This window comes from Podarcis liolepis, assembly GCF_965112155.1.
Source record: "Podarcis liolepis genome assembly, chromosome: 6".
NCBI lineage: Eukaryota > Metazoa > Chordata > Lepidosauria > Squamata > Lacertidae > Podarcis > Podarcis liolepis.
In genome coordinates, this window is record NC_139559.1 from 37,007,571 (window position 1) to 37,035,183 (window position 27,613).

Below are 27,613 nucleotides of genomic sequence, written 5' to 3' on the forward strand. Positions count from 1 at the left end.
CAATGACAGAGAGTCCACCACCTTCTAAACTAGTCTATTCCATTGTCAAATAGCATCTGTGCTGATATGTTTACCTGCAGGTAAGTTGCTGCTATATAACATGGGGGCAAAAGAACAGGGGAAAATAGCAGGTAGCCGCTTCTAGCAGAAGACTAAGAGGCCCTCCAGACTGGTGAGCTTTTCGTGAGAGTATTCTGGAACACGGCATTGATGCAATAATAGTGTCACCTCTTTCTTTGTACTCTTAGCAAAGAACCACTGTCCCCTTCATGGGAACATTCACTCATTTCCTTAGTTTCCACACTGCTATGAGCCATCATGTCTTCATTATGGCAAGGCCATTCAACCTAGGTAATTCTCCCTAGGAATGTTAAAATAACTGATTACATTTGTCGTGGTGGTTCCATGTATAATCAGATTAATTTTTAGATGGTTGATTACACTAACAGATTGCACTTAAAGAAGAAGAAGACACCATCCCAAAGTATTGATTCAGATCAAAGGCAAAACACATCAGTAACCACATTTTATATCTCTTGAGAATCATGTCCCAACTCTGTCATCATGCTTGCTATGATGAGATGCAGCTGTAAAGGCTGCGGTCCCAAATTTTCCTCCCTTTTTCATAATGCTAGAACTCAGGACAATCCTGTGAAGCTGAACACTGGGAGATTCAGGACAGAAAAAAAGAAAATTGCTTCTTCACAAAACACATAGTTAGTCTATGGAATTCACTTCCACAAGAGTTACTGATGGCCAACAACTTGGCTTTAAAAGACAATTAAACAAATTCATGGGGGTTAAAGCTGTCAATGGCTACTAGCCATGATTGCTATGTATTACCTACAGTGCTGGAGGCAGTATGCCTCTGAACACCAGATGCTGAGAATCAAAGGAGGGGGCAGTGTTGTTGCAGGCTTCTCAGAGTCATCTGCTTGGCCACTGTGAGAAGAGGATGCTGAATAAGATAGACCTTTGTCCTGATCTAGAAGTTCTTATGTTCTTTATTTACACAAGATTCAGCTTCCTGCAACCTGACCCTGTTCACCAAAGTGCTGTGCTTAGAATTCCTCTCAGCCATAAAGAGGTGTGGAAACTAATACAAAGAAAAAGTAAAGGTCAGCTCTGGATTATTAGCTGTTTATTATGAGAATGCTATATTATTAAAGTGTTATAATATATTATTAAAGCAGTTTCCAAATAGTCAAGGTATGGTGAACCAGGCAGATTTTCATCTGAATTCTAACATTCAGGAAAGGTAAGCATTTCAATGAAACCTCAGCTCTAGTGTTTAATTATTCTAAAACTTTCTCTGTGGCCATCCTAGAGAATATTTGGGTCTTGCTGGACCAATTACCATTCAGTATTTTCCATAGGAGTCAGGTGTAAAGCCTCAGAATTCCAATGGGAAACGTATCTCAGAATCAGGTTGCAAATGGGCAAAAGGTTGACGTGAGTTGGCTTTGGGATTATGTAAATTACGTAAAACTTTTAAAGCATGAATGCATATTGTCATAATCATTAAAATGGTTTATTCTTGATGTATGTTATTAAGTTGCTATTGTATCCACATATATTAGATAAATGTAATCTCTCTTTTTTGCTAATTGCAAAGGTTTTGAAAAGCACTCCACATAAGATTAAAATAAAATAAAATGGGACAGCTATTAATTGAAATGGCTGTGACTCAGTCTATTTGCCCCAAAACTGCCATTTCTGGCTATGATTGCCTGATACCAACCACACTCTTCTCTGTGTTCATTTCATTCATGACACCCTCAATATACTCAGGACATCAATTAATCATTCCTGAATCTCTTCAGATATTGTTGAACTTCAGCTCCCATCAGCCGCAGCCAGCATGGCCAACAGTCAGGCATGGTGGGAGTTGTAGTCCAACAACATCTGGAGTGCCTCAGGTAGAGAAAGGCTGCCCAAGACCAATTATGTTGGCCTTGATGCAGCAGCTACATTACAGACAATGTGACCTGGACACCTCCCCACCCCCACAACACAACATGTTCCACACATCCAAGGACAGTTTGGACTTTCGTTTCTCAAAAACCTATTCTCCATGAATGCTGGACAGTTTTTGCAATGGAAAGGAACTTCAAGAGCAATACTGTGATATGGCACAGGGTTCTTTCACACAAAGGTAGAAAGTCAAATATCCTACTAGCCATGCCCAACCCCTTAGGCATGCCAAAACAGTTCTGGATCCTGATTTATTGGCTGCTTCTCTATTACATTGTTATTTTCCAACTTTGTTCTGAATTTAGTGTACTAGATAACTCCACTGATCTGTTCTAGATTCAGTGATCTGAGGAGTGCAGCCTAGACTTTATCTACATAATCCACCTTTTATCTATAAGATGCATTGAGTACCTGCCATGGAACAAGGTGAGTTATAAATAAATATATAACAACAACAACAACCACCGCAACCTGTATTTAAAATACACAGCTAGATTAAGTGCTGTTGGTTGTACTTAAGGTCTGAAGCCTATTGAATGACATGCCACATCAAGGACTAAGGCCAGTGAAAAAGCGAATAAGAGAGATGGTGAATAGTGCACCTTTTCTTGGTCCTAGCTCTGCTGCCCAGCCACCTGGTTGTGGTTTTTATTTTCTATTTAAATGTACAGAATTGGGAGCAGGAGCAAAGAACTCCCAGATTAGCTTTTCTAATGGAAAAAGAAAGTTAAAAGAGGGACATGTCACAAGGGAACAACTGCTGAAAAATCACAGCCAGGCCACAGATGTTAGAGAGAAGAGGTTAAAGCACAGAGAAAACAAGAGTAGAGCTGGGACATTTTATTGGAGGATGACATTATGAGTGAAAGTAAATTCATTTCCATCTCTAGGGGACTTCGACATCTTTATATTTCAACTGTGGGCTCTCACCTGCTAGCAATAGAAGGCAGCTCTAGAAAAGTGAATGTTTCTACAGAAGATTGTGAGAAACATTTGATAGCTAGCACACTGATTTCAAAATGACATGAAGAGGTAGGGGTGTGTGTGTGTGCTAGACCCAGATTCCTTTCCCAACCAGCTGGTTCTGGACTAGAGTGGTCAGTTATACATTACAAGAAAAGCAGATACACAAAACAGTATTTGCATGAAATTCACATATGCTATTTTCTATATATAGATGCATATTTAGAAGAGCTTCCTATAATTTAAAGAGAAAGGGGAGGACTACGACTGTGACCAGATGACCAGTGTTCCTATTCAGTCTGCTGCCCAGATGCCAACTATTCTTGAGCAGCTTCAAGACTCTTGTTTTCCCTTCTTAGGGTTTTTCTTTTTCTTTTTACCTTTAAACAGCATTTGGACAAGGCAGACATTCAAATGGCTTCAATCCTCTTACAGCCACTCAGATAAGGGACTCTCCTCTGTAAATTAGGATAAATGGCTACCTACTCTGGAGATGCCTATTTTCTTTGACTTTTTCTTTCTCTTGCTCTCTTTGGACTACTGACTGTCTGTCACTAGCTCATCTGCACCATTACTTTCTCCTTTCTCCTTTTTTTAAATCCAATTCAGCTCTAACCATTGTGGTAATGACCGCAATGTGACCACCAAGGTAGCAATCCTTTGACCTTGGAATGTAATCAGTGCTAATATAAAGGAAAATATATTTAAAAAAATAATTTACCAGTGGTGTTTAACACTATTTAATAGAGCATCATTTATTCAAATGCACAAAATATATGTTGAGGTGCCACTCTTTGTATTCTGTTCATCATGTCCAAATATCAATGAAATCTTGAAAGAAATCTTATCTCTAATGTTTCAAATTACAGAATGTCACAGTTCCAAAGAAAATCTTATTCAGATACCTAAAGAATGAAACAGAACTTGGGGGCCTAAAGCAGTGTTTTCTTCTAGGGAAAAAAAGGTGCCAGTACTGTGTACACTTGAGTACCCCCAGAAAAAAGCACTGCCTAAAAGTAATTTTTAATTTACAGGTAGTTGCCAGGATATATATAGCCAAATGCTGGAAAATTCCATTTGTCTCTTAGGAAAATAATGAATAGTTTTATCAACAAAGTCAGCTTATTTTATAAGTTACTCATTATTAAATACAGACACAATTGTAGAGAAATAGTATATGTTTACCAAAGTGTTATTAACCTTTACTTTCTTGCTACAATTATTTTTCATATTAGTCTGCAAGTGTAAATTCTTCAGTTATCTAATTTATTTTAAAAAATACTAGTCCTCTGATTATTGCACAACTTTCCTAGGGCTCTTAGATTTCTTATACCTCTCTTGCCCATGCAAGTAAAGTAGTTCAGGAAGAAATACATGGGGTTTTTTTGTATTTGCAGATATTAGAAACACAGATGGGGAATCTATTCTTCTCCTGATGTTGTAGAACTGCAGCTCCCACCATCCCTGAGAACTGGCCATGTGGCTGGGACTGATGGGAATTGGAGTCCCATAACATCTGGCATAGGTAATCATCCCCACCACACATACTGCTTCAGGTCATGGAGAAAGTGATTGGATTTCTTAGTAGGAAATCCCTATTCCCTGGGGACCCTAGTTACATTAAATGCTACATCTTCTGCATGCTTCTCTGCACTGTGCCAGCTTTCTAACTCTGGTAAATGCAATGCTAATTCCATGCTGCTTTTGGTTGTGGAAGAAAGAGATCAGATTTAATGGTTATTTTTTTTATTTAAAAAATTGTTTCTTGGAAATGCCGTCAATACTGATAGTCACCAGTGTTGAAGCAATGATTCTTCAACATCAGCTTCGTTGGACTGGTCATGCTGTGTGGATACCTGATGATCATCTTCCAAAGCAACTACTCTATTGCAAACTTAAAAATGGAAAGCATAATGCTGGTGGTCAACAAAAGAGGTTTAAAGACTCTCTCCTAAAATAATGTAGTATAAACACCGACAACTGGGAAAAACTGACACTCGAACTCAGGACGCAAGAGAGAAATGTGCTAAGAGGAAGGCACGCTTGGCAAATCCACACTGTGATCAACTCCCGCCCAGAAACCAATGTCCCCACTGTGAAAGGACGTGTGGATCCAGAATTGGCCTCCACAGTCACTTACGGACTTACTGTTAAGACTGTGTTCATAGAAGACAATCTTACTCGGCTATGAGTGATCGCCAAAGAAGATGCCAGGGGAATGTGACTTCAGTCCAACAGGACCAGATGTTGTTGGACTGAAGTTCCTATAATCCGTAACCATTGACTATGTTGGCTGGGGTTGATGAGAATTGTCATCAGGAAGGACATTGATTTCTTATTTTTGTAGCACAGAATGAGTATCAGTTCCCTGGTCATACAAATCATCCACCCAAAATCTTCCCAGCTTCTGTTTATTGGCCCTTTTCCAGTCTGTTTCCACATCTAAACACTGATTAGTATTAAATGAATCATTCAAATCTACATAATTTAGCTTTTTATAATAAAAAAATCACTTTTAGGGGAAGAACTATTTCTTTGCTTCTAAATGGTGCAGCACCATCTTGGAAGAGGCATTTCCCACTGTGTGAGAAATTATCCTTTAAGACATAAGAACTGCAGAAGGCAAGCACTAAGTACTTACATAGGGAATTTTTTTTAAAAGAAAACAAAAGAAAGAAAATGTGTTGCCCAGTGAATCAGAGTTGCCTTTTCTTTAGTCAGTTATAAAGATTTTAATTGATTAATCAGAGGCATCAATTAAATGTTGCAGAAGTGGCACAGATCCACTCAACCCACCACTCATGATATGTCAGTTTGACTGTGTGAATGACTTGCAGCATGTAGGGGGGCAGAATTTGTTCTGTGCATTTGCACTGTCATCTCCTTCACAGTAGACTATGATTAAATCACCCAGTGCTCTGAATTTGGCAAGAGGACAAGGAAGGTGTTACTTCTCCATTATTTGCCACCCAGTCGTACATGCAGCTGTCACTTGGATATGAGCAGAATAAGGCAGACTACCTTCTCGAACGTCTTAGAGTATCCTCATCTTGACTGACATCTGCTGGTGAGAAGTGAGTGTCTGGCAAACCTTTGTCACGAACCTCATCGCTGCATCTCAAAGGCTATTCCTTTGGGTTTCCTCATCTACAGTCATCTGTTGCTCTGTTTTGCCATATCAATGCAAAAGTTCAAATCCCATTTAGCATGTAGAAGATGCTACATGAACCCCCTACCTAAGTGGTTGCTTTCGTCTTAAAATTGCAGAAAATGCTATTAAACTTTTTGCTAAATGTTCCCTATCCCAGAGAACAGCTTATACCCTAGAGCACAGGTGGGGGAACCTGTGACACTGCTTATGTTTGTTGTACTGCAACTCCCATCATCCCCGGCCACTGACAATGCTGGGTACGGATGGTGGGAGCTGGAGTCCAGTAATATATCGATGCCCACTGGCTTCCCACTCCTGGAGAGACAGAATGTTATTGCCTGGGAGTTCTAGGGTCAGGCTTTACGCGCTGAACTTGGTCTCCTCCATTAAGGCCAGAGCCAGATACCCGCCTAGCGATCTATGCCTGCAGATCTCGATCTGTTTCCTCGATCGCTCCTGATCCTCCCTCGTCGGGGTGGCCCTTTCCAAATGGCAACAGGCTTTTTGGAGAAAAGGAAACGGCCGCGAGGCGGACTTGCCGAGAGCGTCGGAGGAAGGAAGCGTGTGGGACGCGAGGAGCTGTCCACCGTTCTCCTGGTGCTGAATGCCCCTCGCTCCCGCCCGCGAACTTGTGGAGCGTGGACATCAGGGCTCGGCCACACGGCGACTGGTGCAAGCCTGGTGGGACTGCGCCATCTGTCTGCTGAACGAGAACCGGGCAGGGAGGTAACCAAAAACGGCGGCGGAACACGAGGATGGGAGGCGACGTCCACGCGCATTCGCATCAGCAGTACACCCAGCTCCTGCGCCCTCTCCGTGCGCCTGCTGAGCTGATGGGCTAAGCGCGCCCCTGGCAAGCGCCTCCTCCTCCCTCGACCCGCCCTCCCCAGTCCGAGCAGCTAGAGTAAGCGCCTTCAGCATCTGGATGGCAACCTCCTCAGCCCAGCTGCTGAACGGGCACCCGCGAAGAGGATGGCATGGCATGGCAAGGGAGCACCTCGCCCAGGAGGTAAAGTAAGGAGCACTCGAGGAGTGCGTGTGTGTCTGCGTGTGGGGGAGAGGAAAAAAGAGAGGGTGCGGCGGGCGTGGGGGCGGAGATGAATTTCCTCGCAGCCCGTCAGAAACACGAGTTTCTGCTTCTCTCTCCTCTTAAGTCCTTACCTGAATTTTGGACGGTGGATGCTTTTGGGAACTGCGACCAAAAAGAGAGAGATGAGATGCTAAGGAACACTTCTCTCTCTCTCTCTCTCGGTGCTCTTTCCCTTTCTCTGCCGTTTTGTCCCCCCTCTCTCTCTCCTTTTGCTTCCAAAGCACAGATCAGCTCATTCCGCTGAACTCCTACACACACACACACACACACACACACACACAGTTTAAGTATAATCTGAATCTCCGAATGAGATGACGCACGCCGGGGAAAGCAGCTGAGCGCCTGTATTCCATGTATGTATGCATTTGTATTGCTTTACCGAAGTCACTAAGCCCCGCTGTAGCCCATCAGTCACTTCCTTGAGGCTTCTTTTAACTCCGGAAGGCAAGAGCGCTCGGATTTGGATATTTAGGCAAAGGTGGGAAGGCAAAATGCAAAATCGGACTTGACCCAAAACGGGATGAAGTAAAAGCGCAGGGCAATCCTATACCTGGGTACTCAGGAGTAACCCCCCTTTGAGTTCAATGGGACTTACTCACAGGTAATTGAGTATAGAATTTCAACGTGTTTGTTGGGAGGGATGTGCATACATGGAAAACTGAAGGGATGAGAACCAGAAATCATAGAGTTGCATAGGAGCTGAAGGCAAGAGCTTTATTTTAGAAAGGAAGAAAAAAAATGGGCATCAGCAACTTTGGCTGCAAGATGTACCTGAGAAAGGGTGCCTGCTTATCTAAGTGGAGAGCCTCCAACAGGTAACTTAGTTTCCTTACCCATGTCACATCGCCCTTCCATGTCAAGCCATGCATGCAGATGAATAACTTCATGTATTGGTGTCTCTCTCTCAGTGTACACAGTCTCTCCCTTCAGAACCTTGCTTTCCTAGCTACCTTCCAAGACAGACATTCTGGTCCCCCATTCTTCACCAGCAAATGAGGGGAAAGTTTGAGTGCTTGGATAGGACTGATCAGGCAAGAGCAAAACTCCAAGCTGGACTTAAAGGTGAACGGTTGCAAGTGCATCTTGTCAACCCAGGAGCTTACCAGGCTCAGCAATAACAAGATAAGCCGTTTAGTCACCTCTTTCTCTACTTTCCCTCTGCTGGTATTGCCTGATTCCTCCAAACTGCATGTGGAGAGCTCCGACTTAGGGAAGGTGATTCACATTTAGCCCAAAGGACTGGTCTTCATTTGTTCCATGATCATTTTGTATGTGTGGTTTTCCATCTATTGTGTGGGTGATTTAAAAAAAATCAAGGTAAGTTCTGGCTAATTTGGCTTTATGCATGGTGCTGGGGGGGGGGGAGGCTGGATTAATGAAGTTTGCATGTCTCTATCCTGTTGCTCTATGATTTGCTTTCACTGAGTACATTTGCTAGAGAAAAGAGAGAGGAAATCTTTTGCAAGAAGTTTTATTATCTACCATGGGAGAAGGTGGAGGAGGAGATCTAATTGAGAGAGGGTGTAGAAATCTCATCTGAGCATAGTTTGCATTTTAAATGAAAAGATCATTGAAACTGGAACCTGACCCACATAAAAAGGACTTTTTAAAAAGGAAACACTAGTATTCAGAATACCAGCTTTTCTCCCTGCTCTTATAATTCCATGAAACTCACATTATTCTGTTTGTCAGCCTTCCCTGCTCTTTGAAGTTACCTTTATCTGCTTCTACAGATAATATAAATTTCTTAAAACAAGTCTAACTAGGGATGATCAGTGACACCCAGAAATATTGATATGGTGTCAGAAGTTAATGAGATGAAAGTCCATCATTTATTTCCTTTTCCCCCTGAATGAACAGGGATAAATATGTGATTCTATAAAGTTTTTCTCCAGTGCACTGTTGATCCTAGAAAGGAGTGTGGATTTGAATTTTCAAAGTGAAAATAAAATTCTTGTCAATAAAGCAAGACGTAGCTCAAACAAGCTTTATTTCTACATGTGGAAGGATGGCTGGAGTGACTGGAAAGAGCAGATCTTTTTGAGAGAGCAGAAAAGCCTTGGATTACCATTTTCTTTGCACCCTTTGTGGGGCATGGCACTTACCTAGAGAAAACACAGTCTGTTTGCTTCCACAGTCTGTTGACATTTGGTTTCAGTCTAAAGGGTCATACCATGCACACAATCTCCTCTAGTCGAAATACCATCAGTAGACTGCCAAGTAAAAGATACTGTCAATACATCTCTGTCTGGCTTAGCTTTTTAGAATAAAAAAAATGTCTAAAAAACAACAGTTGGTTCAAGAGGGGGGTTGAACACTTCAAAATCCACATTTAGGCAATGCTTTATTAGAACCATTTAAAAAGTTACCAAATTGTGAGAAGGGGGTTGTCTAGAACTCTTCCTCAGGAAATGTCTTACACAAAGGAGGGGATGAAGAATTTTTTGCTGTTCTTTTTTGAGTTTTGTCATCCCGTAATCCGATCACACGCCCACTTTGTGTAACATCTCACCTGATAAAGAGTTCTGGCGAACTCAAAAGTTTGCCACTATTTTGTGACGTCTTGGTTGGTCTAATAAAGGTATTGCCCCAGTGTGGAGTTTACAATTCATGTTTGTATATGTTTAATTGAAATGGTAACAAGTGAACTATTGTCTTCAACAGTGTGTGGTGCGGGGGGGGGGGGCACTTTTGCAGAATGCACTTTGCTCCTAAATGGATTCTGCATGGCCCACAATGCTCTTATTGTAAATGCTATATGCATTTGTGTTTCTGTATGTGAAGAGAGGTCTTTCTATACCTTTCCACACATTAACCTGTTGCTGCTAAATTAGCTACATAATATACTGTGTGCAGTCTTTCCTCTCAAGCTTTTACTTTTGGGGGGTGGGAAGGGGGTGGAGTCTAGGAAAGATCAAGATCAAAAGTTGGATTTGATTAATTAATTAACTTTGCTTCCTTATTAGTATTTGTTGGCAATACAAATACATAGTTTTTGCATCCCCTTGGAAGTAAGTTCTGTCAATGGAACTAAGGGTGAATGTATACCTATATGTTGAAGGGTCACTAACTGCAGTGTCACATAATGACTTGTATGTGTGAAACAGCCATTACAGATCAAACACCACCGACAGGACTTTTCTTCTCCTCTCACTTTACTTCAAGCATATAACTTTTCAACAGCAGTCGTTCACAGTCCTTCATCTGCAAACTACCGAGTAATAAAACACTGAGTGATACAGGTGCATAGATCAATGTTCCATACCAATTATATATTTTATGCTTTTGCATGCTACCTTTTCAGTTCTGTCCTTATCCCACTTTGAAGCAACCCCTAGATATAAATTGAAATAATTCATTGTTAGGAACATAAGAAGATGCCTTGTACTGGCTCAGACCATTGCTCTATCTAGCTAACTGCTTGCACTGACTGGCAGCAGCTCTTCAAGGTTTCCTGGAGGTGCCAGGAATTGAACCTGGGACCTTCTGCATGTAAAGCACATGCTCTACCACTGAGCTATGGCCCTTCCACATAGTATCAATGATATCCTAAAATATACTCCCCAAAATTACTGGAAGCAACTGAATTATACCACCCTGTAACAACAACAACAACAACAACAACAACAGTTATTGACTTCTGAAATGTAACTTATATGTTGGAGCCTGAGCCAATAGCCCATACATGATCAGAAAATTGTCTCCACTTCCTGGAATTGATAAATACGGTTGCTGTCCTATGCATATGTTCTTGGAATGGTAGTAAGTGCCATTGAATGCAGCAGGACTTACTTTTGAATAAGCATACATGGTATTGTGCTCAAAGTGATGACATGTCAACATAATGTTTCCAATTCACTCAAATGTTCTAATTTCTTGTGCAGATAGCTAGAGTTTACAGTTTCAGAGTAAGCATACAGACCCAGAAGGCTCTTTTTCTTTTCTTTTTTTTAAAAAGTGGTTTTAAAATGTGTAACCCATTTATGATCTATTAGTGTCTTAAGTAATGCTTTATGGGACACATTAGGAGTGCCTTTGGCAACATTGTGGAGTGGCCATGCACACAGTGCTGGAATTTATAACAAAGATCTACCTTACGCAATTGTAGATTCTGATGCCTCTAAGGAATTTTGAGAAGAACTCCGTTTCAGTCACACAATTACCACATAAATCCAGAATTGTTCCATGCCCATCCAGTATTCTCTAAAAGTCTCTGTTGAGCAGCCTGTGTTTCATATTACTTTTCCCATTAAAATTGCTTAGCCATGTGAGCCCCGAGTAGTTTGATGCAATCCCTGAATGTTATCAGAATCTTCTGCAGAGCTACTAAAAATAAGTGGCCATGTATCAAGAGGGTAACTTATAGGAAATCACACTTTTTTTAATAATTGGCTTTCATTGATGTCATGGGAAAGTAGCAGATCACGTGATGGTTCTATGTTCAGTTTCTTTAACTGGTTCCAATAATTATACCCTCATACCATCTTCTGATGTAAGTCTCAATGTAACATTTCTTTGCTCGTAGGAAGAAACTGCCGCCAGGGAACAAAATGTCAACCAGTAACAGCGGATTGTAGCCAGTGGTCTCCCTTGCACTGATGAGGCTCTTTGATCCAAAGGGTCTCCCCAACCCCCTGGAGCAATTTTTTTGGGAAGGATTGAAGTGCATTCCATCAGGGCAAAGGGCACTAGGGGATACAACCCAGTACGTTTTGCAGAATCTCAAGCCTGCGGGCATCACAAAATTCTTCGTTGGTAACATATCTCCTGCTCTCTCTTCTTTTCATTTTTGGTTGTGGAAGAATGTTGGAAGTTTTACATTCTGTTCTACCTTCAGTATCTGTCCATCAGCAGGGGAGAACCGTGTATGAAGTACATGCTTCACCAGCTCCTGCTTTATTCATAGACATGCCCATTATAGACCAATATACTGAAATGACATTGAGTCTAATACTGTGAACCTAGGAATTGACTTAAATTAAGGTTTGATTATTTCTTGGAGTTTCCCATTGAAATTTGTCTCATATTAAATCAGGGAATCTGCCGTAGGTTCAGAAATATATGACTTCTGAGTCCTGTTCTGTGTCCATAGATGCTACTTCTTGCAGGGATTAAAGTGAATTGTATGTTTTGCCAGAGCTCTCATCAGGGTTTACTTGTACTCTCAGCTCAGTGCGTGGAACCGCCTTCTAGAGCAACATAATGGTATTCTGTACCTTTCTGTTTATTTCATTTCATTTATTCATTGAGGTATTGATAAACTGCACTTCGTCAAAGGGTGGTGAACAATAAAGGTAACCAAAAATGGCCATACGGCCATAAAATACAATAAAAGCAATAAAGTACAATCATAAAACAATATTAAAAGGCAGCAACTAAGGATGCAGCAGGGCTACGGTAAAAGGCCCAGGCAAATGGAAAAGCTGTGCCTGGCATCAAAAGTATTGCAAGCTGCTTTCAGCACTGACTTACTGGGATCTATTTATGACTTTGTTCTGTCAATGAACAAAAGGCCGGAATATTATCAACCAACTTGCAGCTGTGTTAAAGCTAGCCTCTTGAACAGGATGGTGGTAGTGGTGGGGACACTGTGTAAGGTAAAGGTAAAAGGACCCTTGACCATTAGGTCCAGTCGTGACCAACTCTGGGGTTGCGGCGCTCATCTCGCTTTATTGGCCGAGGGAGCTGGCGTACAGCTTCCGGGTCATGTGGCCAGCATGACAAAGCTGCTTCTGGCGAACCAGAGCAGTGCACGGAAACGCCGTTTACCTTCCGCCAGAGTGGTATCTATTTATCTACTTGCACTTTGATGTGCTTTCGAACTGCTAGGTTGGCAGGAGCAGGAACTGAGCAACGGGAGCTCACCCCGCCACAGGGATTCGAACCACTGACCTTCTGATTGGCAATTCCTAGGCTCTGTGGTTTAACCCACAGTGCCACCCAGGGACACTGTGTACTACCAAGCAAATCTGAAAATTCTGACATCATCTCTCTTAGGAATTTATCCTGTGCATTTTTATTGTTTGTAAGGCATCAATTACCCCTGCCCCTCTTGAAAATGGACACTGGGTGGAGCCTGTTCTTCTTTTATAAACTGCTTTGAGTTTTTACAATCAAGTGGTGTATAACTTTTATGAAATAAATAAACATTATATTCTCTGATTGGACATATCAGTCTCACTCTGACAGCTTTCAAGGGAGATACCATGATGTGTTTATGTATTAACTTTCCCTGCCCCTCAAAACTGGGTGTGTGGATTCAGGTGGGGTACATTCTCAAAATCTAGAAAGTTACCCTGAATGTGCACACTGTAACTCTGATTCCTCAGTCTTCCAGGTGGTTGTTGTATTATGATTCATATTACATATTGTCTGCCTCACCCCTTAGTATGGGTTTGAGTTGATTCCCCCCGTTCCACAGAACTTCAAAACCAAGAATGCTGAAACACTGAACTATCATTCAGATATGGCATGGGCAGTCAGAACATAATCTTAAGGTTGGATATAGTCATGTACAGAGGTGATTCTTCATATGCCAAGGTCCCAAGCAATGAAGGGCATTAAAGGCCAGCTCTTTGACCTGGACCTAAAAATGGACTGCATGTTGGAGAAGATTCGAAAGTACTGGTATGATATGTTCCTAACAACCAGTCCCAGTTACTTTGCAGTTTTCAGGCTGCTTTGAAAGGTAGCTGCACATACAACATACTGTCGCAATCCAGGCAAAAAGATACCAGGTCCTGGATCACTGTAGGATAGTTCCAGTAGTGAACTTTGGATACTAGCTAGCAAAATGCCCATCATTATGATTGGCAGGATATATGGGGAAAGCAGATTTGTATTCTGAATCCTCTGAAAGGGTGCAGTATGACTCTTTCCCTGCACTGGGGGGTGGGGGCTGGGGGCTGTGCTCAAATTCAGCATTTTATTTCTTTGTAAGAATGAATGGGTGGCCATTCACTTATATAGGAAAGCAGAACACTAATCCTTGAAGCTAGTTTATTCAGCAAGTCTTTTAATGGTTTCCTTTGTAATCTTCTGGTTTTTGGGGTGGTGTTTTTTTTTATAAAAAAAATCATCTGCCATTTGATAGAATTTGACTGTTAATTTCATCGGCTTGTATGATAACGTCCATTTTACTGGTTCTGCCTGTTGGCTGGCCTCTTCCCACCTCCTCTTTATGTTTTGTCCTTATTTTAAAAGTTTTAAACAGCTGTTTCTATGGCAGTTTGTGAGGTGGGAAAATGACATGCAAATACTTAAATAATTGAAAATAAACACTGGAGATCTGAGAGTAAATGCAAAGGAAGAGAAAGGTAAAGAAACCAATGGGTTTGGCTGCAGATTTTATAATGTCATTTATACCCAAACCCTTACTATGGCATAAATCAGTGTGCAATCAGGATGTTCACCAACAGTGTGAAGTACATTTTTCTTCCCTTTAACAGCTAGTTCTTTGGATTTAGAAAATTAATTTTTATCCTAGGCATGCTGGTAGGTGAGTATTGTCATCAATGTACTTTATTATTTGGTGTTTTTGGTTAGAAAGACCCTCATTGGCTTTTTTGAAGAGTTGTACTTTGATATAATGTGCACTTTGTTCACACAAGATCAAGAAAGACTCATCTGTACACAACATACACATCATTCTCAGAATGGCTGTTTTCGGAAATTTAAACATTTCCATTCTTTCAAGAACCCAGTCTAGCCTACTACAGTGGTCTAATATCTAATATGCTGTACCATTCTGATGTACTGAGGTAACCAAGAAGAAAGGCAGTTGCCAGTGGAGAAATTATACATATAAAAACATTGCCAGAAAATGAGCAATGAGGTGCTTAGCTGCTGGTCTACTATAATTAGTGTAAGTTTCTCTTCTTTAAAGTAGATTGAAGCCAAAGGAGAAAATTTATCAAATTAAATATAGGAATCTTCCTTCTTTCTAGGAAAATAATCTGGTAGCTGTGAATGGAGAGACAAAATCCTCTGAATTTGTGAGGTTCTTCCATTTTACATCCTGATATCTAGCTGGAATAATTTGTTAATCAGATAATTTGCATGTAGTTTTACAATAAAATAAAATAAATTTGATTGCTGCATATCCTGATCACACTTTTGCTTTTTATTAATGGTATATAGACAGCTATACTAGTAATTAACCAATTAAAAATCCAGTGTTTATACTGATCACACTTTTGCTTTTTATTAATGGCATATAGCCAGCTATGCTAGTAATTAACCAATTAAAAATCCAGTGTTTGTATGAAGCAACACTACAGCTGGTTACTATCCAGGCAGGTATAAATGTATCTCTAATGATGCTTTGTTGTCATTATACTGCAAAGGTGAGATCCTTCCTGTGCTTACCTCTGAGTAAATATGTATAAATATGACCCAAAAAGCCTCGCACGCAAGTCCCCTTGAAATCAAGGGGCCTTATTTATGAGAAAACATGCACATGTTTCCGTTGTATAATCTATCTCCCTATGCAACATCTTTCCAAGCCACTTTCACAAAGTACTATGCTCATCGTTAATGCATTAATAGGCAAAATTGAAAACCCTGCTCATTCTTTTTAGATAGTCCAGCTATCCTAATACATGGCTTAAAAAGCTATGCGCAATCCAGCTAGACACACTTGAAGCGCATTGAAAGTATATGCACATAACTGTGCTTTTGAGTCACACTGATTTCAATGGTGCTTATGCCTGACTTTCCCTGTTGGTAATGTGTGCTTTCTCTAATAGAAATTCATAATGCAGTAGCCTGTAGCGCATTATTAATATGCCTGTTATTACCGTAAGCAAATCGGTAGGCAAGCTGGCATCTGGTGGGCTAGTGCTGAATCCCCAGGGATTAGGGAGAGGTGTGCATTTTCTCTTGGCAGAGGAAACAGTGCCTACCATAAGTATGCACATAGCCCTCTCTAATCCCTAAGGATTCAGCATTAGCCCAACAAATGCCAGTCTCTCTACTGAGGGAATCAGTTTCTGCAGCCACTAGACCACTGTCTGGATAATGAAGTGGCCCCTGAATATGTAATGACTTCAATAAACCTTTCAGCTGATAGTAACACTTGCTGGTAGTGAGTTCTCACAATATCCTACTATTTTATTAGCATTGTCATTGCACTTACTGTGATTATTAGAAATCAATCTTGGTCTTGCAGTTGTGACAGATAACTCTACTGATGAGTCGTCCAGTAAAATAAATTAGCACTTTTAGACCCTTCTGACAGCTATATTTGGAATGATCATATATGATCTGCTCCAGAAATTACTTTACATGCGTGATGAAAAAGTTGTGCTAGTGGAACAACTGCTCTGCATATGCAAAGCTGAACTGGATCTTACTACATTGGGCAAAAGTAGCACAGCCAGGTTTTTGTCTGCTTGACATATAGGAACTGGGGAAACTGAGCAACCTACAAAGTTGGGAGAATGTTCTACTGGACAGCATATTCATATGGATGACTGACTATGCCAATGTGATGGGTACTACCACACAGGTTACATGAGGATAGGCTACCCCACATACTTCTAAATGTGAATACGAACCACTAGGAGTTGTTTTTCCACATACTGAACACGTTTTGTGAAATGTCTTGGTGCACTTCCGAGTTTCTAAATCAGGACCCATTGTTTACACCTGGGAATGATATCTGAAGCTTATTTGTGAGGAAGCAAATTTAAATTAGTGTGTTGATGCTGCTTTTAAATGCTTTTAATGAGGAATAATTTGCTGTTCAAAAATTCTACCAGTAATAATGCCATAACTTTTTCCATGCTGATTATCATGAGTGCTTTAAAACATTCATTGTTCTAAGCAGTAATGTTTGGCTACCACAGTTAGGGATTTTTATTGGGGGTGGAGGGAGGGGTGGAATCAACACAGAGAGCCCAATCCCTGGAGCAGCAGAAAGCTGGCTACTTCTGTCTTGCTGCCTAAGAAACCCCTTTCCAATCTTTCTACCATTGGTAATAGGCTATGAATGAAAATTGGCAGGGATCCAGTTAAGGTGATTGCAGTATGCTTTTTGAGATAGAGGGTTGCTTATCCATGGGATATGACTGACCAATTCCTTATGAATGTTTAAGAAGGCAGCAGGAGTCTTTTTTCAAGATGTCATCAGGTAGACTTAATGTACAGTGGTTGCCACTGAAAATCTGCCTCACCTAGTTTGTATGTTCGAAAACATTTTGCTCTACCATCTAACCAAGAAATAGTGAAGGACTTAAACCAAGTTTCCCCAACCTAATGCAGGTGTTTTGGAGGAAACTCCCATTATCCATTATCACTGGCCATGCTGGCTGGGGCTGGTGGGGGTTGCTGTCCAAAATATCTGAAGGGCACCACGTTGGCGGCATCTGTCTTAAATCATTATAAAGATAGCATCAAAGGCAAAGTGGCCACTCACTCTGAATTTTGTTTAATTGTATTTGTAGATGGAATTGAACTGAAGTCAAGCAGTTTTTAGAAGAGCTGTCTTCTTCCATCAGATCCATCATGGCTGCGGGTGTAGCAGCATGGCTGCCCTTTGCCAGAGCAGCTGCCATAGGATGGATGCCAGTTGCCAACTGTCCGATGCCACTGGCCCCAACGGATAAAAACAAACGACAGGATGAGCTCATCATTCTTAATGTGAGTGGTAGGCGCTTCCAGACCTGGAGGACTACCTTGGAGAGGTACCCTGACACTCTGCTTGGCAGCACAGAAAAAGAGTTCTTCTTTAACGAAGACACAAAGGAATACTTTTTCGACCGGGACCCTGATGTCTTTAGGTGTATCTTAAATTTTTACAGGACTGGAAAACTGCACTACCCAAGGTATGAATGCATCTCAGCCTATGATGAGGAGCTTGCCTTTTATGGGATCCTACCCGATATCATTGGGGACTGCTGCTATGAAGAGTACAAAGACAGGAAACGGGAAAATGCTGAGCGCTTGATGGATGACAGTGACTCCGAAAATAAGCAAGAGTCTATGCCAGCTCTGAGCTTCCGGCAGACCATGTGGCGAGCCTTCGAGAACCCCCATACCAGCACCTTAGCCTTAGTCTTTTACTATGTCACCGGCTTCTTTATTGCTGTCTCTGTGATCACCAATGTGGTGGAGACTGTACCATGTGGAACAATCCCTGGCAATAAGGAACTGCCATGTGGAGAAAGGTACGAAATGGCTTTTTTCTGCTTGGACACAGCTTGCGTTATGATTTTTACAGTTGAATACCTTATGCGACTCTTTGCGGCTCCCAGTCGCTACAGGTTCATCAGGAGTGTCATGAGCATCATCGATGTGGTGGCTATCATGCCGTACTACATTGGCTTGGTGATGACAGACAACGAAGATGTCAGTGGAGCCTTTGTGACTCTGAGGGTTTTCAGGGTGTTCCGGATTTTCAAGTTCTCCCGTCATTCCCAAGGCTTGCGAATCCTGGGGTACACACTGAAGAGCTGTGCCTCAGAGCTTGGTTTTCTTCTATTTTCTCTCACTATGGCAATCATCATCTTTGCTACTGTGATGTTTTATGCAGAGAAAGGATCTTCAGCCAGCAAGTTCACCAGCATCCCAGCTTCTTTTTGGTACACTATTGTCACCATGACAACTCTTGGGTAAGTGCTTCACTTCTCTTTCCTGACCAAAGGTCACATGAGCTGATTGGTGGGATGAGGTTCCAAGCTTGTTTCCTTTTCTGAAACATAGACCTAAGCAGCTATTGAGGTCTGTTTCTTTTTCTTTCAATGCTGTCTTGTGCACAACCTCCAACATTTATATGTACAGAACGTCATGATGGCTTTGCAGCAGTGACATCTGGTCCATATTGTTGTTCAAAATGAGGTCTTAGTTGTTGCTGTTGTTTTAACTCTGGCATTACTTGCAATCTATCTTGCTTCCAGTTTTGGCATAAGGAGCAGGGATCTGTAAGAATCTTCATTTTTGCGTTGGTTTAAAGAATCCATTCTTTCTTTGAACTTATCTGGGTGTTTTTCACATTGCCTTCAACAGGAGTTTAAATGTTATTAAAGTCAAATAAGGATTGAAATGAAAGAAGAGGGTCTGACCCTGGCAGAAGGTGAAAAAAGGGGGGAGTGGGAAATAACTGAATGGTACAATGAACTTTTTTTTTAAAAAAAAAAATTGAATTAAAGTCAAGCAGATAAATAGTTTGAGCATCTGCTCTTTTTCAAAGATGTCAGCTTAAGCACAGCAGTACTTACAATTGTATTGATGATCCGGCCTGAACTCTTCAGATGAATGGCAGTATACAAATTTAATAAATAAATAAATGACAATGTTAATCATAATCTTCAACAGCAGCAACAACCATCTTTCAGGCTATATCCTTACAGTCAACTCAAGCGGACCTTCTAGGACTTTTAGATCTTCTCCAGATCTTTAGAACATACTCCATTTGTTTGTTGCCCATCTTATGAGCACAGATATAAAAGCACAGGAATGTCTGCTTGGGATGAGTATGAGAAGACAAATGCTAAACATGTAGTGTTAGCAATGAACAAAAGTCCTGGCGATCCATGCTTAACATTTTTCATGCATTAACAAATGCCTCTGAGGAACAGTGTATGCTTGAAACATTTTAAACTGTTCTTTTTAAAAAAAGGAAAAAGAAAGCATGGTGAATTTGGCTCTTGAGACATTTAGATTGTTCCTTCACCCCTGTTTCAATCCAGATAGGTATTGAAAACAATGTATTGAGATATGGTAAGATTTTAGAGAACAGAACTGGATTATTAACAGGAAATGGCCCAGTCTGCATCAACAGCTCATGGGTCAGTGAAGATCTGTGGCCATTATAACATCATGTTAACAACACAACACCGAATTATGCATTGAATCAGTGCTTCTTGAATCAGTACTCAAAGTTACGTAGTACTGACACCTCCCTCCCCCCAATATTAAAAGTGTAGCACTTACTGTAATACTTTCATGGTGAGTACTGGCACCTTTTTTTTTTTCTTATAAAAAGGCACCCCATTGAACCCATGGAAATAGATGGGCTTGAGTGTGTTATACACCTGCTGTTGTATTGTGGTTCATGTGTCTAAATAGCTCAGACAGGTGCAAATCTAGTCAACAATAGGGAATTCATAGCCCCTGGGACATTTCTACTTGTTCCCAAACTTCACAGGAATCCTGGTGAATTGACAGCTTTTAAAAACAAAAACAACTTTAACATTTCAGGTGGGTGATTTAGTTGCTTAAAACCTGGGGGCACCTTAAGAGAAACACATTTTCTCTCTCCCCCATATGAGATTGTAGTAACCATTTGTTGCTTCTCTACCAGCTATTTAAAGCTATCCAGCCTTCCATGAGCTCCACATGTAACAAAATTTAAATCTTGTATACAAGACTAAAAAATGTAAACAGTTTTCAGTCAAGTGTGCTTCTGCCTGGGAATTCATGTGGCTTTTGGTTTTTAAGCATTTAGCAATTGCTTTCATGATGCTTGAACACTAGACTTAGTATAGCGTTGCTGTTGCTTTGAAAGGCTTTCATACTGTGCATGAACATGCAAGCTATCACAGGTTAAAACTTTTAAAACGTACTTCGTTTTTCAAAAAAACGTGAGCAATTGTAACTTGGGTATTTTCTGTCCTCTTGGAAACATATGAAAACATTAATAAAGCTTAGGAGATCTACTTGAATGAATGGTAAACTTCTAACCGGTGGTTTTCAATCAGTGTTGGAATGTCACCATATTATGATCTAGGCATTGAGTCATCTCTAAAATACCTAGTTCTCAGCTTCTTTAGTGATAACAGGTCAAAAGCAGCCAAATGATTCAGCTAGGGTGGGAGCGGGACAGAAAAAAGATCAACACACACATAAATTCAAGTGATGGTTATAAAAGGATGTTTTGAAGGAGGGTGGTGTTTAAAAGGATCTATTATGACACTGGTGTAAAATGATGGGGAAATTTGATAGTGTGTATAAATCTCCACTTTACTTATTGTATGTTTCTAACAAAATGGGACACATCAAAAATTATTTACAAATTGAGAGCCAGTGTCGTGTAGTGGTTAAGAGCAGTAGTCTTGCAATCTGGGGAACCGGGTTCGCGTCTCCGCTCCTCCACATGCAGCTGCTGGGTGACCTTGGGCTAGTCACACTTCTCTGAAGTCTCTCAGCCTCACTCACCTCACAGAGTGTTTGTTGTGGGGGAGGAAGGGAAAGGAGAATGTTAGCCGCTTTGAGACTCCTTCGGGTAGTGATAAAGCGGGATATCAAATCCAAATGTTGAAGGTGAAAGAAAGCATGCAGTAATCTGTGTTGAATATTGTTTTAGCATGGTTATAACATTTTGCCCTAAATAATACCATATGTATCATATCGGTTTCAGTGAGAATATAGGTATTTATAAAAATGATGCTATAATGTCATGATACAGAGTTGCTATTAAAAGTTAATAAAACGAGTCTCAAGAATGTTGGCAAACAGCTAGCATCTGAATGGAGATGCACTTTTGCTGGTATTCCACCCCCACCCCCTTTGTCAATAACAGGATGCTTTGTAATTAAACATGTCTCCTTGTCAAAACATAGCAGGGAAGGATTCCATGGTACCATTAGTTCGCTGTTTAGCTAAAAGAAATGGTCCATTGCATAGAATACCTTTCCTTTCCACACATAATGATAGTCCAAACTGAGTGTTTTTGAGTACTCTAAAGTGTTCTCAGGCTAGGATAATCATAGAAATTATAGTGGGAGTGCATTAAACTAGCTGATGAGGATAAAAAAAAAATGTAGACACTAAAATAGGATGTTTAACATTTATGGAAGATCTATTTAAGCTTTCCACAAATCACTTCCCTGCCAAAGAGATTAAACGTACATATATCCGTTATTATTGTTTGTCTGGGGTGATTTTAAATGAAACAAGTTGCTGTAGCAATCATTTTGTGTAATCTACATTTCTGACATCTTTTTAAGACCTCTTTGATACAGACTAATAAGGTCAAAACATCAGATAACGACATGTTGATGGCAGAATCCAATGCTCTATGTATATCTCTTTCTTTGATCTATCATGTTTATGTGTCATCTGTTACTAGGAATATGAACGTTTGCATTTTTAAAAATTACTTACAAAATATCACGTGATTCATTATTTTGTGCTCTCATCTAAGTGAGTGCACATGAGTGAGATTCTGTGAGCATTCGTTAGATTACAATGCCTAGACCATCTTTTTTTTTTTTAGGGGAAATTGTAATTCCCCCCCCCCATAATAACATATCCTGCTATGTTAGCTTCCATTTATCCAAATCATCTCCTTTCTGCATACATGTATATTTTATATCTGTAGTAAAATTATGTAAACCAACCTGTGTTATCTCTACATGGCCAAATTCATGTTGTGAAATACATATCAAAGTTTTTGAAAACACTAAATCTTATGAAAGAGAACGCGCTGCAAAGTAGAATGGAATCAATAGTTCATAAAAAATGAAGAAAGTGAGATGACATCACAAATCACATCATTATCTGTCACTGGGGTTGTTCAGCCAACTTGTTGCATTAGATTTTTTGATGAAGTTCCATGCTGCCTGGTAGTACATTTGCAAAAGGCAGCTCTAAACCAAGATGGTTGCCATGGTGTTTCTGTACATTCAAGGAAACTGTAATAACATTCTCTAACTTTGGATTTGATTCAAAGATCGAATGCAAATATTTCTCTTTGAAGCAGGATTTTAGGCTTCAAAAATTAGAACTCAAACCTTCATGAGAGTGTTAGTGTGTTTTATATGAAAGTGATTGCCAGAGTTGAGGGCAAATGCACATTGCTTTGTGGGCACACAGCAATCAAGTTCTCTTATTATTCAAATTACCATCCAACTTGACCCATCCTATCACTGGCCAGAGATGGATCACTGCCTCAGGTGGTAAATGCTGGAAGACATTGGTGGCAGCTCCCTGGCTGTTCCTCGAGTCCCTGGCTGTACCCTTCTGTTAGAGGACCGAGTTGTGCATGCCCCCTGACTTGACCTGCATCCCACAACTAGACCTTAGTATTGAAATATTCAGCTGCCAGTCCAGCCAGCTTCTGTAGGTGGATAGGACAACCATCTTATTCTTTGCCACAGGCAGCAAAATGTCTTGCACAGCCCTGCTATTCAAGCTGGACCTGGAAGCTTTCAGAGGAAGTCTGTAATGACCTATTTTGGCCTCCTATGACTGGCTGTTTTGTCTTATTGGTTTTCCTATAATTTTAACTCTTTTAGTTGGAAATGGATGCAGATGTACTATTCACATGACATCCCACAGGTTTCAGGTTCAACACCCTCTGAATTTGAGTTTTAGCAGCATCCAAATACTTAAACGTAATACTTTGACACACCAGCAGGCTAGGATTCAGATTTATTTGAGAATTCCAAGGGATTAAGGTAATGCCCCCATCAGTGCACTGCATCAACAGTTGGTTGGATTGTTGAGCTCTTTAGACATTTTAACCTGCCATAGAGGAAACCCCAGTAGAGTAAAAAAACTTAAGAATACTGGTCCTCCATAAAATTTGCCGTGGATTGTTTCAACCTTACCAAAACAACATATGGATTACACAACAGTTATTTATAGTAAAAGATTGAAAGCATCAAACTTGGCAGCTGTACTCAAGGAACACATAAATCCATTTGTCACACAACTTCGAAAATCTTAGCCATATCTTCTAAATCTCTGCTAAGCTATAATCTGAGTCTGGGACACTGTTTCTTTAGTTTATTTTTAAACAGAGGAAGTATCAGACTGGAATTGTAGGAACGTTTTTGATTTGATGAGAGCTTGATGATGCTGTCTGAGGGGAAAGTTTAACCATGAGGTCAATTAGATGTATCATTATTAAATTGCCTCAGAAATCTACTGCTGTACACAGACAAGCCCCTAGGTATGTAGCCTGCAAAATTTGGAAACATTAAGTGCAGGAGCCATGGAGTTTTAATGACTGAGGTCTTTTTTCACCCCTGATCAATTGATATCAACTGATAAGTTCTTTTTACATTCCTCCCAAAATCATTGTGATTGGAAATACAAGCGAGAAGCCTGATAAAATTATTCCCTTCTTGCAAGCCAGGGCTGCCATTTGCAAAATTATACCCCTTCCTCTCTTGCTCAGTCCCTCCCTCTTCCCTTTTCCTGCCTGGACTAAAAGCCCATTAAACCAATAAAAAATGCCACCCCAGGAATAAGGCTCCCAGAGTTCTCAAGGCTAATCAGGGGCTACCCACACAATTATTACTTAGTCCTCGAACAAGCATACTACATAGAGGAGGAGGGAGCTACAAAAAGGGTGTAGTGTTTGGGGAGGAGCCAGCATATAATGTCTGGCTTCTTCCCCATTCTGATAGGCCTGATGGCCCACTTGACCCTTCCCCAACTCCTCCGTAGGGTAAAACCATTTTGAGTCCTCTTCCCAGGTGAGTTGGGGTATGACAAATGCACCCCCACTCAAGGTTGGGAGTGGCATTCTGCTAAACATTCCACCTTTACCACAAAGCATGGAGGAGAACTCAGCAACAGTTGCATATATTTCCACCTGAACCCAATAAAAATGCCATTGCGATATTAGGAGCAAGATGCAATTGTTACCACCACACAGACCTTACACCTGCCTCTGCCTGCCTGCCTGGCTAGCTGGTTGCCTGCAGATGATGTCCACTGCAGTGTGCTGAAGCCTAGCTACAGCCTTGGGAAAGTGATAAAAATTGTGGCAGCTCTGAGACCAAACCTCATGCCCTGGTTGGAAAGACTTTGGAGGGAAGGCAAACTGGGAGTCAGTCCCAACACTGGAACTGCATGGAGGACCTAGTCTAGGGGAGTTGAAAGGGTGATGGGTGAAGACGGACTTTGAATGGGGAGGGCAAAAAGTAGGCCTGAACTGGAAGCAGGACAGAAGTTGCTATTTAATTAAGATTCCTTTTTAATTATTATTTGTTTAATTATTATTTTTTTAATCCTCCCTTTCTGCCAAAAAAGAAAAAGAAAAAAGGCTTATCTGAGGGTGTGGCGTTTGCCCGTTCCTTGATTATGTTTGTACGGGGGGATGGAAATGGTTAATGTAGATTGACCAATGAGAAAGCTCAGAGGCGGAGCCTACTTGGTTTTGAGGCTCAGTCCAGGGGTTTACCATGGGGAGATAGAGGAGTGAGGGTCAAACAGAGGCAGTAAAAGTGACAGTTAGAGTGAGAGACAGTGATAGAACTGAGAGAGAAGCATGTGACAGTGTGAGATAGTGCCACATCTAGTTAAGGGCGCGCATTTGAGAAACAGTTCTGAACATATTTAAAACTTGTTTGTTCTTCAATATACTTTAATCTTCATTGTTGACTTTACAACCTGACTGAGACTCAGTATTTCACCAGAAGAAACCTGGTTGGTGGCAGCGGAAGAATAAAGCAGTGGTGTACAGGTCACTAGTCCGTGAAATGACCGGGGCTCTGTACGGACGCCACAGAGGGTTTATAGATTACTATGATGAAGACAATCCTTGCTCTCAGACTAACAAGGCACAACACAAAAGGGAAATGAATTAGTGGGGAGGAAGAAATAAGCAAACTGGTACAAGTTCATTTACCTGCATGGCACAAGAAAATCTTTCCCTAGTGGGAGGCCTTGGTAGCATAGACCAGCCTCAAGCTCAAGAAAGGAATAGTATGGCAGCAACAAGATAAAATCTCTTTAGGTGGAAGTCTGCATCTCTGAGCCAGAAACAGGAATATCTATGGTAGAAGATTCGGAGGCGCGCTTGACCCTTGCTAAGGTGTGGGATTCAGTAGGTGCCAACCCTGGATGCCAGTCTTTTGCCAGCCCACAGTCTTTTTGTAAGATTTGCTGGTGTAATGTATATGAAGCCTTTTGAATGGTGTAGCTGTGTATACGAGCATCATTGCCAACAATTTTAGTCATGCTAATAATAGCTGCACTCATTGGAATACAATTAAAGGGATAACTACACTTGGAGAAATTGCTTTGTTGTTCCATTTATTGTTTCCTATTTGAGAGCAATGTATAAAGGTGTTTGCTTGTTTTCGGCTCAACTTTGAGCTTTAGTGTTTCCCAAGGTGCAGCCTGCATGCTACTTTCCAAGTTTTCAGCCATCTCTTTCTGCCCAGGCGTCCTTATACAATACACTTTGGGGGTCATTCTGGCAGAAGAGTTCCCCTAATTAGTGTATCTTTGCAATTCCCTACCTGTTGCACATTGCCAAAATCATCCAACTCCACTCTCTGGTGTACTGTACGATAAGCCTGTACCTTGCCCACTTCCTGCTGTGGCAGTTTGCATCTGAATAGTTCTCTGAGCTTTTATAAACAGTTTGGCACTACTGGCTCAGTTGCACTTTACAGCCCAATTAGCATTTTTTGAAATAGGGACGGAGCAGCCAAATTTATGTGTGCTTTAAAATAAGAATTAGAAGAGAGCGTTGGTTTATTTTACGCATCGAGGAATTTAATCTGGGTAATTGAGTGACTGCCCCTTTTCTTGTTAGCAAAACAGATTGACTTGTAAATAATTGGGAATGTGTAGGTTAACTTCTCTCACATTCCATTCACTGAGGCAGAGAAGGGTTTGCTAAAAATAGATGTATTCAAAAAATATAATTAGATATCTGAAGCTTTACCTGCTAATCTTTTCTTTTTTCCCTCAGACGGACCTAGGGAATTTTGCCTATGTATGAAGCAGGTCTCTTGTTCATTTAAGATTTGCCCAAACAAAATGTCATATTTGTGGGAGGTGGGCAGATAACCATGAACTCTGTAAAATGCAACATAAAATACATGAAGAATAGTAATACCAGTAGCTGATGGCTGAAAGGAACCCAGAGTACAAAACTTTGCATCATTTTACTTAAATTTAGCTAGGTGAGCCAACAGAAATGCAGACATTATGCTTTTGGTGTTGGGGTGTATTCTAGTAGTAGAGCGACATCAGTGTAGCTCATCGCATAAGACCTTTCCAAAAGAAGGTAGGAGGGAGAAAAGAGCTAGTGATGTACCAAGTATTGTGTGCATTCAGTTCCCTCTCTTAAAAACAAAAAGAAACAAGGCACTAAAGCCACAATTGATTTTGCAACTCAGTTTTGAGCTACAACAAACTATTCCTGAACTTATTATTAATTAATCTTAAATACAACATTTCTTATTTACAAAGGGCTACACTCACATGCAGCATGAGAAGTGGGTCACTCTTTTACATATTTTGCAAAGGAGAAACTGAGCTGACAGCTAATGATATGGCTAACCATGCTGTGTCCAGTTCATGACTGAGAAGGAATTTGAATACCGGTCTCCTTGAATAAGTCTGGCCTGGTCACCATTAGACTTCACTGGTTCCAGAAAGGGTTACCCAGCTTCATGCTGCTGGCAGAACTCCATTTCAGAAGAACTAGATTTGCCAGCTCTTAGAAGGCAAAATTCTGGCTTCAA

General features: G+C 40.8%; 1 protein-coding gene and 1 long non-coding RNA gene across 9 annotated transcripts in view; one reads left to right on the forward strand and one right to left on the reverse strand.

Moving 5' to 3' along the window:
* LOC310709465 overlaps nucleotides 1-7,355 on the reverse strand; it is a 42,556-nt gene extending 35,201 nt beyond the window's left edge. The window contains exon 1 of the long non-coding RNA XR_014527540.1: nucleotides 7,250-7,355. This is a non-coding gene — a long non-coding RNA (uncharacterized lncRNA). The remainder of the gene's footprint in view (nucleotides 1-7,249) is intronic.
* The window catches only part of KCND3 (potassium voltage-gated channel subfamily D member 3), a 270,240-nt gene continuing 249,236 nt past the window's right edge, over nucleotides 6,610-27,613 (forward strand). For 2 of the 8 annotated variants that reach the window (XM_083508874.1, XM_083508879.1), the window contains exon 1: nucleotides 17,678-18,790. In XM_083508874.1, the coding sequence (XP_083365000.1) occupies nucleotides 17,685-18,790 (1,106 nt within the window). In that variant the 5' untranslated portion in view covers nucleotides 17,678-17,684. Of the gene's footprint in view, nucleotides 7,098-7,422; nucleotides 7,532-7,564; nucleotides 7,994-17,623; nucleotides 18,791-27,613 lie in introns of those variants that run through there. The other 6 variants (XM_083508873.1, XM_083508875.1, XM_083508880.1 and 3 more) reach the window with 6 other exon arrangements.